This window comes from Anneissia japonica, unplaced genomic scaffold, assembly GCF_011630105.1.
Source record: "Anneissia japonica isolate Jap-2015-1 unplaced genomic scaffold, ASM1163010v1 scaffold287593_len981703_cov172, whole genome shotgun sequence".
NCBI lineage: Eukaryota > Metazoa > Echinodermata > Crinoidea > Comatulida > Comatulidae > Anneissia > Anneissia japonica.
In genome coordinates, this window is record NW_022726550.1 from 335117 (window position 1) to 347387 (window position 12271).

General features: G+C 31.4%; 1 protein-coding gene across 1 annotated transcript in view; it reads left to right on the forward strand.

The window, feature by feature from the left end:
* The first annotated feature begins 2076 nt into the window (after nucleotides 1-2076).
* The window catches only part of LOC117113247 (acid-sensing ion channel 2-like), a 15018-nt gene continuing 4823 nt past the window's right edge, over nucleotides 2077-12271 (forward strand). Inside the window, exons 1-8 of the mRNA XM_033256542.1 lie at nucleotides 2077-2505; nucleotides 5193-5360; nucleotides 5896-6102; nucleotides 7435-7547; nucleotides 8872-9053; nucleotides 9482-9644; nucleotides 9984-10043; nucleotides 12073-12244. Of these exons, the coding sequence (XP_033112433.1) occupies nucleotides 2189-2505; nucleotides 5193-5360; nucleotides 5896-6102; nucleotides 7435-7547; nucleotides 8872-9053; nucleotides 9482-9644; nucleotides 9984-10043; nucleotides 12073-12244 (1382 nt within the window). The 5' untranslated portion in view covers nucleotides 2077-2188. The remainder of the gene's footprint in view (nucleotides 2506-5192; nucleotides 5361-5895; nucleotides 6103-7434; nucleotides 7548-8871; nucleotides 9054-9481; nucleotides 9645-9983; nucleotides 10044-12072; nucleotides 12245-12271) is intronic.

The following is a 12271-nucleotide window of genomic DNA, read 5'->3' on the forward strand; positions in this document are numbered from 1 at the left end:
GTGAGTAGGCCTACTGCAAATGCTATTTCGATGTGATATTTCCCTAACGCAAACACACATCAGATAAAACATTACTCCTATATCTAAACTGTCTAATATGTCTAATTTAAATAATTAACTAATTTCATTAGGCTGGGTTCTTAACATTAAGAATTCTACAATCTATATAAAATAAAAAGAAAAGAAAAATTCTCGTCAACTAATTGGCAGTTAAATACAGTAATACATTTTCTCTATCTTTTTGCATAGACCCTGAGATCAATTTACGGATTTTTTTAGGGATAAAATGTATGTAAATCAACAAAGTCCTTCTTTTATTTTAATTTTCGGATCTGTTCCTGATTGGAAGTTAATTACTTAATTTGAACCATATTAATAAGTTATTCAAAATGTTTTAATTTTGAAGAGGTTTTTCTGAGGACTCCTTTCCTATTATTCGACACTATTTCTACCCCTCCTGTTATACTCCTACACTTTTGGAGTTCTTAGGAAGTCGGCTTTACCAACCAGAACCAGAACCAGAAGCTCCTTAATAAATAATTGTGTAGTTTGGTATTTTCCTTTTGATACCATCAATCATGCAATACTGTACTCTTAAAAGACTCAGCATTTATGGTATTTCTCTCAAACATTTAAGACTTTTACCTTATGTATACGTAATTTGTAAATTACTTGGTTCTAGATTAGATAGTGCAACAGATGTTAAACATAGAGGTATTCTAGAAAATTCTGTTATTGATACTTTCTCAAAGCTTTGGCTCGAGTGTTAGTTACATCTATTTGCTCTCCTTGTAGTGTCTGTTCTATTGTACAATTTTGGAGTCTCACTAAAAAAATATATATAAAGCCAATAAAATCAATGTGTTAAACCGAAATCATTTGAGAAGAGTCTTAAAAATCAATTGACCGAAGACAGAAAATTAGCTAATTTCGGAGAGCGCACCAGCGTTGGTTTATGTCAAGGAACTTTTATGTTGTTATGTTGAACTCGGATGTAAATTATATGTATGGAACGCCATTGCTGCCAAAATATATATATTTTTTATAGTTTTCACTGATTAAGACAAAATTAAATTGTAAACGTTGCGGATAGGTTTGTGTTAGAAATAATGTTAACACAATGTTGTAGCAACGTTACCTTATCAGAAATTACGTTATAAATTTAAGGCTCTACAAAAATCACCCCGTGTTGAACACCAAACAGCAAAACAATTATAACGTTATTATAATATAATCGTTATCTGGGAATCATAATAATATTAATAATAACAATAATAACAATATTGATAATGATAATAATTGTAATCAGGTCAAGGAAAATAATAATATTGAAGTACTGTTATCATTATTATTATTATTATTATTATTACTATTATTATAACAATATTACTATTACTTAAACTAATAATAATACAGTGCACCCTCCAATTCGAGACACCTCTAATCCCGAGACCACTTTTCCAAAGACCAAAATAACAATCTTCAACCTATTAACACAAAGCTAGCCCTTTAATTGGAGACCAACTCCGGGACCACCCCAAATTGTCAGGTCCCAAAGTTGGTCTCGAATGGGACAGTGAACTGTAGTTTAAAAAAATCAACATCAACAATAATGATGATAATGTGACAGTTCTGTATAATATACTGTAGAGTAAAGAGAGGACTTTGTGCTCTTGATACAGAATCAATAATTAATTACAGAAATATATTGTTCTTATTTTAGTTAATTTTTTCAAACCCACACATGAGGCCCTAAGCGTTGATATTTTCTGGATGCAAATAATTAATATTGACCACATTGAATTAAAGACGAAGTTAACCAGTTACTTTTCGGCAACGTTTGGATTAATAATCATAGTTTATTTGATATACCACGCATATTGATTTTAATTGACAGCACCCATGCGAATTACTAGAGTATAGATTTGTAATGTCAACACAAAATCATTCTCCTGTAAATGTAATATTTTGCTTTGCAAATAACCATTGTTCAAAGCTTCTCTTTTATTGGCGCTTAATAAGCGGTAGGCTCTTATAATGCCTCTTATTCATTACCTAATATGTGTAACACTTCGTCAGTTCTTCATCACTTGCCTTTATAAATAGACGACACAGCTAGAATCTCTGTTGGAGACGAAACTTTAATAAACGTGGTACAGTACTGTATACTGCTGCTCATTGTCAAGCAATGACTGAAAGATTCGGAGTGGATAATGTTGGTCTGACGGACGAACCACTGTTCGTCAGACGTAACCAAATATTTTATTCTAGCTACGATATTCCTAGCTATATCGGGGCAGCTACATATGGTAGCAGAGAATGGAACAGGAAGAGAACACAACCGTCCAATTCGCCTCGGCCGACGGAGATAAAGTCGAGCGGATTTAAAGGCCATAATGAGGAGGCGAAAGGAGGCTGCTGTGGAAATAGTTTTGATGTATTTAGTGAAGAAACATCATTTCACGGACTTAAGCACATAAAAGGGGGAAACAACTGGAGTAGAAGGTGACTCTTACTATAATAATATATCTAATTTTGAATTTTAGTTAGACTACAATGATTTATGGTTATTGTTGCTATTTTTTACCATTAATAATATATTATAATTATACATTATTACCATCATTATTATTTAATTATTATTATTTAGTTATTATTATTATTATTATTATTATCATTATTATTTATTGTTATTATTATTATCATTATTATTATCATTATTATTATAGTTATTGTTGTTACTATTATTATTATTATTATTATTATTATTATTATTATCATTACCATTATTATTATTAACCGAAAGGTCCACTGATTAATCTCAGATAAGAAAGTATAATACATACTCCAAGTATTGAAATACACGCCATCGTGTTGGGATTCAATATTTCGACATTAATTATGTCATCATCAGGAATGAGTATGTATGTATGTATGTATGTATGTATGTATGTATGTATGTATGTATGTATGTATGTATGTATGTATGTATGTATGTATGTATGTATGTATGTATGTATGTATGTATGTATGTATGTATGTATGTATGTATGTATGTATGTATGTATGTATGTATGTATGTATGTATGTATGTATGTATGTATGTATGTATGTATGTATGTATGTATGTATGTATGTATGTATGTATGTATGTATGTATGTATGTATGTATGTATGTATGTATGTATGTATGTATGTATGTATGTATGTATGTATGTATGTATGTATGTATGTATGTATGTATGTATGTATGTATGTATGTATGTATGTATGTATGTATGTATGTATGTATGTATGTATGTATGTATGTATGTATGTATGTATGTATGTATGTATGTATGTATGTATGTATGTATGTATGTATGTATGTATGTATGTATGTATGTATGTATGTATGTATGTATGTATGTATGTATGTATGTATGTATGTATGTATGTATGTATGTATGTATGTATGTATGTATGTATGTATGTATGTATGTATGTATGTATGTATGTATGTATGTATGTATGTATGTATGTATGTATGTATGTATGTATGTATGTATGTATGTATGTATGTATGTATGTATGTATGTATGTATGTATGTATGTATGTATGTATGTATGTATGTATGTATGTATGTATGTATGTATGTATGTATGTATGTATGTATGTATGTATGTATGTATGTATGTATGTATGTATGTATGTATGTATGTATGTATGTATGTATGTATGTATGTATGTATGTATGTATGTATGTATGTATGTATGTATGTATGTATGTATGTATGTATGTATGTATGTATGTATGTATGTATGTATGTATGTATGTATGTATGTATGTATGTATGTATGTATGTATGTATGTATGTATGTATGTATGTATGTATGTATGTATGTATGTATGTATGTATGTATGTATGTATGTATGTATGTATGTATGTATGTATGTATGTATGTATGTATGTATGTATGTATGTATGTATGTATGTATGTATGTATGTATGTATGTATGTATGTATGTATGTATGTATGTATGTATGTATGTATGTATGTATGTATGTATGTATGTATGTATGTATGTATGTATGTATGTATGTATGTATGTATGTATGTATGTATGTATGTATGTATGTATATAATTTCAACACAACCTTCTTTGGATGGATGGATTTATTCTGTGTAAACACCAAGGACCATCCACGAAGGTCTGAAGAAGACTTTTTTCCAGTGGGGTCCTTCTGGTGGTGATTGGACAGTACACAGAGAGACAGTCCCTTACTGCGTTCTTTAACGTGCACATGGGCCATAATGCACACGGGACCAACAGCTTAAACGTTTCAGTAATTAAGAAAACAAACATTAAATTATTGAATCAGAAATTTACAAGGAAAATACACAATGCTGATAAGTTATTCTAACAATCAATGTTATCAATTTTCATTTATAATTTCTCCATTATCAAACTGTATAAATACATCAAATATTATCATTCAACAAATAAATAGGCATTGGTTTAAATCTTCATTCCAAAAGATGATAGTTCTACATTCAGTTGTATTAAGATTAAAATAAATATTGGGTTGTGTAATAATTCTTCTTATTATTATAATTATTACTAATATTTATAATCATAAGGCCAAAAAAAAATGTTTGTTTGCCCTCCTCCACCGCCCCTAACTCACTGAAAAATAGGGGCGGAAAAAAAATAAAATAAAAAGGTTTTTTTAGCTTTTTTCTTTACAAATTAAAAAACTTTTTTGACAGATACCCTACAAATTAGTCTAAAGTTGTTGTCTGATGTAAGATATTGCCATTCTAGGCCTCTGTGGGTTATTTTTATTCCATCTAATGAGTATTTAAAAAATAAATAAATAAAAAACTTTTTCCACCCGCCCCTATTTATCATTTAAAAAAAAAGAAGGGCAAACTAACAATTTAATTTATTTGGCCTAATAAGTGACATTTATAAAGCGCTCTACACAGGCAAGCTCACCCCGGAGCGACACTCCATCATATTAAACAATACAATACAGTTAACACGACCTAATAATAACAAAAATTAATCCTCAATGTACAATACTTAGCTAGAAAACATATTTACACAATTTATCATTCAATATGAAATAAATAATTCAACAATTTAATAATATTATTAGGCCTTTTATTCAATGTTCTAGTAAGTTCATTTGGTTATTGTTTGTAGAATATCTTGGATTATCATTCTCGTCTTGGCGCTTACTGGTCTTACCTACCAGATAAATCGTTCCGTGTCAAGGTACTTCGAGTATCCTACAAACACCAACTTGAATTACGTCACCAAGTCAGCAATAACATTTCCCAAAGTTACAGTGTGCAACATCAATATGTTCAAGTAAGCCTTTTTGTTTTTAATATTATTATCAAAGAGTATTATAGGACGAGAACACGTCTATAAGATAATGATGAGATAAGGATGATCGGATGATGAGGGTGAGGATACTGATGATATGATGATGAGGATGCTGTTGCTGAAGTTAGGAATGATGATGATCATAATGGTGATTGTGATAAAGATTATGATGATAATGATTTCATTGATTTTTTATTGTACTTATCTTTTATCTTTGTAAAAATAGGTTTTAATGTACAACGATTTGATTTTTTTTGTAAAGGCGGTATATAAATGCCTTATAATATTATTATTAATAATAATATTAATGATAATAATATTAATAGTGCTAATAAATATTAATAATAGTGTTAATACTCATCTTGCGTTCCTCAATTGCGATCAATTTTGATACCGTACAAAGCGTATTCTATTTACTGTACAGTATTATACAGAGTAGAATGTGTAATTCACACCCGGATTATATACTTTGTTATAATGAATAAGATTAACATATGAATTTCAATTCAAATGACAGGTTTGATCAGGTGACGCCATTGTTGGGTGGAACTCTTCTATTCTATTACCACGGTCTGCAATACCTTCGAAGCCTGACCCCTGATATCGGTATAACTTCAAATGGTAACGGGTACGGTAAGCTGGAAGACGAAACGTATCCAGGTAGAAAAGATCTGAAAGAATTCATTCGGTACAATAGTCACCAAATAAAAGACATGCTTGAAGTGTAAGTGGGAAATTTGATATATTTGGTGATAAAATAATTAGAACTAAAATATAAAGCCCTGTCTATCAATTTTATATAACAAATTATGTGACATGTCTAAATATGGTCATGGTGACATCATATCATGACCATATATAGGCACATAATGACTATATATGAACATACAGAATGCATAGCTTCTTTGGCAGAGGTAATAACAATGACTATGGATTTAGACGAGTTGTCGGTTATTTCAAAATATAAAAAATTATGCAACTGAAGAAAACGTGTTATTAATACACAATATGCTATGCATTATTTTTTTAATTCTATATTTAAAACTAAGATATCTGTATTTAAAATACAGATTTTATACTAATCTCCATTTAAAACTACTAAGATATCTATTTAAAACTAAAATATCTGTATTTAAAACTGTATTTCTGTTGATATAGTTATCTCTATTGATAGAGTTATCTCTATTAATAGAGATATCTCTATTTAAAACTAAGATATATCTATTTAAAACTAAGATATATCTATTTAAAACTAAGATATCTCTATTTACGATTAAATGACAACCCTGCTCACCATACTGGAATGAGTGAACCGCAAAAGGCCCCGGACACAGTCCAGCTGGGGAAAAAAAATAGCAGTAGTCGTTACATTTTAAGAAAAATAAATAAATGACAGTTGGGATGACAAAATATAATTTTTTGGTAATTGTATTGGCCTGAAGATGGGAAACGACATGCTAATCAGTGCTGATACAGATTTGAACTGCCTCTCCCATCTTGGGGTTCTTCAACTCAGATGAAGATTCTGTCTCTGGGAATTTCAATTCATCACATCACGATGATTATCTGTGTAACTTAATTGCAATATTTAATTAAGCATCTTAACCACTTAACTCCGTTGAGACGCCTAATGGAAAAACGTGCATTGATGCACGTTATCAAATTACCCGCTTTACCCATAATGCAACGAAATAGCACCTATTGTATAATCGCCAAGGTGTCCGCCCTCATACGATATAAATTCCGTTTTTCTTTCTTGTACGAAAAACTGTATTTCACTCAGCCCCACCCCATTGATGTTGTTGCTAATGTCAATAACGATAAACGTAAACACGTGCGTTTGTTGGAGAACACATGTATTTGGGGGACACGTGCGTATTCCTAGCCCTGTTCTGATTGGTCAATTGTTATGTTTATTTGACACTCCATTGGATAAACAATCGAATAATGAATTCAGATACACTGTTTACTCTATTTCAATGATAGTTTGGACTACAAAAACTTTATTTGACATAGAAACGACAAAATACTCACCGTTTTTTAATATACTCGACAGGTGCGTTTTCAATGGAGTCATTTGCGGACCAGAAAATTTCACCCTTACCTACACCAACTATGGGGTGTGTTACGCATTCACACCAACAACAAACACATTATTGAATAACGCAGGTAGGAAATAACATGCAATGTACATATAGCGTAGATTTGCTATCCAGAAACGGATGAGTAAACGTTTTATAATGAGAAATCTAGTTAAAGGTCTACTAAATAGAAAGTTGATGGCAGTGACGTACCGTGGTAATAATAACAAAAATGTGTTGTGCACATATAAGGGCATGGTGATTCATAGTTTACTTTGACGCATAACTATATTTTTCACATAAAATGTTGTAGTGTGACAGAGCTTTTTTAAAACGGCAACGACATTGGCAGTGGCAGAGGTAACTGTAAGCGGATGTAGTGGCAACGGCAGCGACAGAATCAGCCATACCAGGGGCATGCCATGTTAAAGCGAGCATCCATGGCCCAAAAAAATCCCAAATCTATACTTTGATATATAAATACCAATATATAAAAATAACATTAACATTTTGCGACTACTAACCTTATTGTATTTAGGAACCATGTCTAAGGACTGTATTGTTACTACCCTAAAAAAACCCATGTTTTTCAAAGATAAAACGTATTTTATCAAACTTCACCAATAATTGTCATTTTATTCATAAAACATATCCTAGCTTGGGTGATAGGACTTCTCCCATTAAACTTCAATTAAAATCAAGTATCGATATATATGTTGCATCTGCTGCATTAATATGTTTATCAAGTATTTTCTTCTATAATGATTTTTGCTTCTTTAGTGTTCCATCTATGGTGATTATCTTTGATATTTCACAGCAGGGAGGAGGTTATATCCGATTAATATCACCATTTGTCAATTGGTTTAGCTTTGATAGATGTAAAATCCATTAATTTAATGTAATGTACCGGTAGTTGAATTTAAATAGGGCTTTATACTGAAGCCGTCAAGGTGTGGACTAGATCGTTCAATAATCTATGAGGACTATTTTCTTCTCTGAGCTACCCGGTAAACCGGTACCAGTTATCTGTCGGCTGGCTGGCAGGCTGGCTGTTTAAACCAGTACACCAGGTTCACCCAATAATCGTGCGCATAAGTCAGATTGTGTACACTGGGCCTAAGGATTATTTTTACTGTAGTTATTATACTAGAAAAGTTTTTCCACCACCAGAACCATAACGAGCCTGCCATTTGAACCAGAACCGATGTTGTACGTACAAAAATAGGCCTATAAAAAGCATTAAAAAACATTGAAGAATTTATCACTCAACACCAATATAAAAATTACAAGTGTTAAATGTAATGAAGACAAAAACATATCTCAAAAATATAAAAACTATTCTGTAGGCCTAATAGCAAGTTTCAAGCATCTTCTATCTCGACTAAGTTTAAGTTTTGAAATTGATATTATAGGTCAAAGGTATGGACTTAGCATGATTCTGAACGTTGAGCATTTGCAGTATATAACAGCTCCGCGGGAAAACGTTGGATTTCGTATTGCTATTGACGGACATAATGATGACCCTGATTTACAAGCATCGGGTGTGGATGTAGGAACTGGAATGAGGGCTTCAATAGGACTACGGAAACAAACGGTAAATATAATATCCGATATTTCAATTAAAAAAAAATGTGAGGCAAAATTTTACAAATTACCAAACCAAATACTATTAAATATTAATGTTATAATTGCAATTATAAATAAACTTACTGACAAAATCATTAAAGCTTCCAAGATTAATGATGCCGCAGTTCTAAAGAATCTTCTTTTTTCTTAAAAATAAAATCATATCATATATCATATCATATATATTTTTTTTAATGTTATTTTCATATTAATCTTTAATCTTTTCGGGCGGAAGGTTGTTATTTGTGGCAGAATATATGCCCACCAGCATTGCTACTTAATTGAGATCACTTGGTTTAGTAGAAAAAGTAGCTAAAAAGTACATTAAAACATGTTTATTCTTGATATATAATATTTAATAGAAATTACTAAGTGATTGCTTTAACTTTGAGTTAGATTACATCACTACCACATCCTCACGGAAATTGCATTGTTGATGGTGACAAGAAACTGAAATACCAGGTGAACAAAAAGTACACACAATCCCGCTGTCTACTTGAGTGCGAAACAGATTACTTCATGAAAGTCTGTGGATGCCGGACTTATTACACGCCTGGAAGTAAGCTTGATTGATTGATTTGTTAATTGATTATTACCATTATTATTAATATTACTATTATTACATAATTATTATTAATAGTAGGCCTATTTGTATAAATATTACATTTTTAGGATTAGTATTACTATTAGTATATTCATTATTGTTTTTCATTGTTATTGTTATTATTACTATGTCCGTTTCTTTATTATTTAATATTAGTCAAAAATGCAATTTAGATTAATGTTCAAATTTCCAACCTCGTAGAATGCTGCTGTGTGTTAGAGAAGCCGCGCCAATTTTCAGCATTAAATTTAATTGAACCAGAGTTCTTTTTGTTTTACTTTTCCTTATTTTCAGGTGAGACACAGCCGTTCTGTTCTCCATCAAACTTAACTGGATGCTATATTCCTAAATATGGTAAGCCAATTTTCCCAGCCTTTCTGTAGCTCTTTTAGAAAATCATAAAAATGAAGCAACTTTAACAACTCAGAAAATGTAGTCTTGAAATTATCAAATCGCACGTATTACTTTTTTTTCCTTGTGTGTTCATTTAGTGTGAGTCTTTCAGCTAGTTAGGTCATGTTGCTAAACATTATGCTTGCGTCAAATAATTTTCTAAAGCGTGCTTCAGTAGACAGCAAAGTATAACGGTGTGTCAAGATTCAAAATTTACGATTATTTTATTGTCCAAAATACAGAAATTGTATTGACTAAATTTAATATTGCACGATGCAAAGTATAGGAAAGAACAGATTAATGAAGAATTATTTAATTGATAAAGGGAAGTTCAGAAACTAAAATATACTAACCTTTGGTCTACATGAATTAGATAATGAGAATAACCGCCAAAAAAACAAATCTGGAGATCAAATGGTATCATGGCCTGGATATAATTAGCTTTTCTTTACGAAAATGTGGGTTATAACCTTTATAGAAAAACTGAGAATGAAGTAGAGCATAACTGAATTTGTTTGCCTAAATCACCTTTGCTGAAATCAGACGTAAATGTCTCAAACTTCAATTGAAATCAACAAAACGTGGAATTATCAGAGTTGAGTGGAAGGTCTTGTTGATGGGACGATAGTCTTTTGCACAGGTCTGAAAAAAAGAACTGCTTGAAGCAACTTTGGTATGAACTTGTTCTGTGAATGATTTCGTGTCACTGTTGGTGGTATGAGCCTAAACATGAACTGAATGATTTTGAGATGAATGACGAAAACTGGACGATACTGAGACTCGAACTAGGGCTACACATGTACTGATGGGGGTGAAACGGAGAGTTCTAAAAATGAAAATATAGAACATATCTTTATGAAGATCATGTCATTTGATTTTTCTCTTGGTCTATTTAGTATGCGCATTTCACAATCATATATAGTAATTAATCGATCGAATCCACTCTTACACACATGAACTCCTAAATATTAGCATGCTGATATCGATTTGAATTAATAAACCAATTAAAGGCATGTCATCCACACACTTGAATATGTCAATTACTTTTAATTATTAGTAGAAAAAAACTTCAGAGAAAGATAACATTCTGTGACGCACCTTTATATTTTTATATCATTCTTAAGATATAGTATAATACATAATCCAAGTATCGAATCGTGTTGACAATATTCGATGGATTTTTAATTGAGGTAGGCGTGCAATCACATAGTGCAAGCATGCAATTTCCTTTCTGTGATATCAAGAATTTGTGTGTACAGTATCTAAATGTATTTTAACTCTTATATGTAGTCGAATTGAAACCGTTTTCTTGAACCCAAATTTCCCTGATGTGTGACCTTTTTAGTGTAAGTCCATTCAAGGCCTTACAATCTTCATCTTTTATTGAATGATTGGTTGATAACTTGATTGCTTTATTGATTGATGATTAGTTGGTTGCTTGATTAATTGATTAATTTGTTGGTTGCTTTTTGAGTGGTTTACTTAAATAAGAATAGGCCTACATTACCCTGATGATGTGAGTTACCTTTCGATTTAGAACTATTCAAATCCTAAAGATTTAATTAACTTAATTTATATATTTGATTGATTGATTGGTTGAATGGTTGTTTGGTTGATTGATTGGTTTGTTGGTTTGTTAGGTGGGTGGAAGGTTGGTTGATTGGTTGGTGCTGCGTGAGTAGGTGTGATTTTCGCTTGTGTGGTGGGTCGGGAGTTCGTCGACTGTCAGTTGTTGATTGCGCTCATTTGTTTAAACCAAAACTTTACTGGTACTGGTAATGGTACAAATATCAATCCTTTTAAATACATTTGGCAGACATTAACTTAAAGTTGTCGTAATGTTATAGTTACCATACGTACAATGACGTTGCAAATTATGGGTTATTCTCCTACCTTTACAAAAGCATTTGTTTGTCGAAGAAAATTTGATAGTCTAGAGAGAGCTTAAACTATAATAGGCCAAATTATTGTTTCTATCATTTACGTACAGAACAGTTCGCTGAACATCGCGAAGATTACTGTGAGTGTGAAGAGGCTTGTAGTGCTGAAAGTTTTTTGAAAACAAACTCTTTCAGTGGTTTTCCATCACGTGCTGTTCCTCAAACATTTATTATAACCGAACAGTGGCAGTATTATGCGCTTGCTTTTGGATTCAATGTCAGGTAAGTATGCACCGAACTACATATATA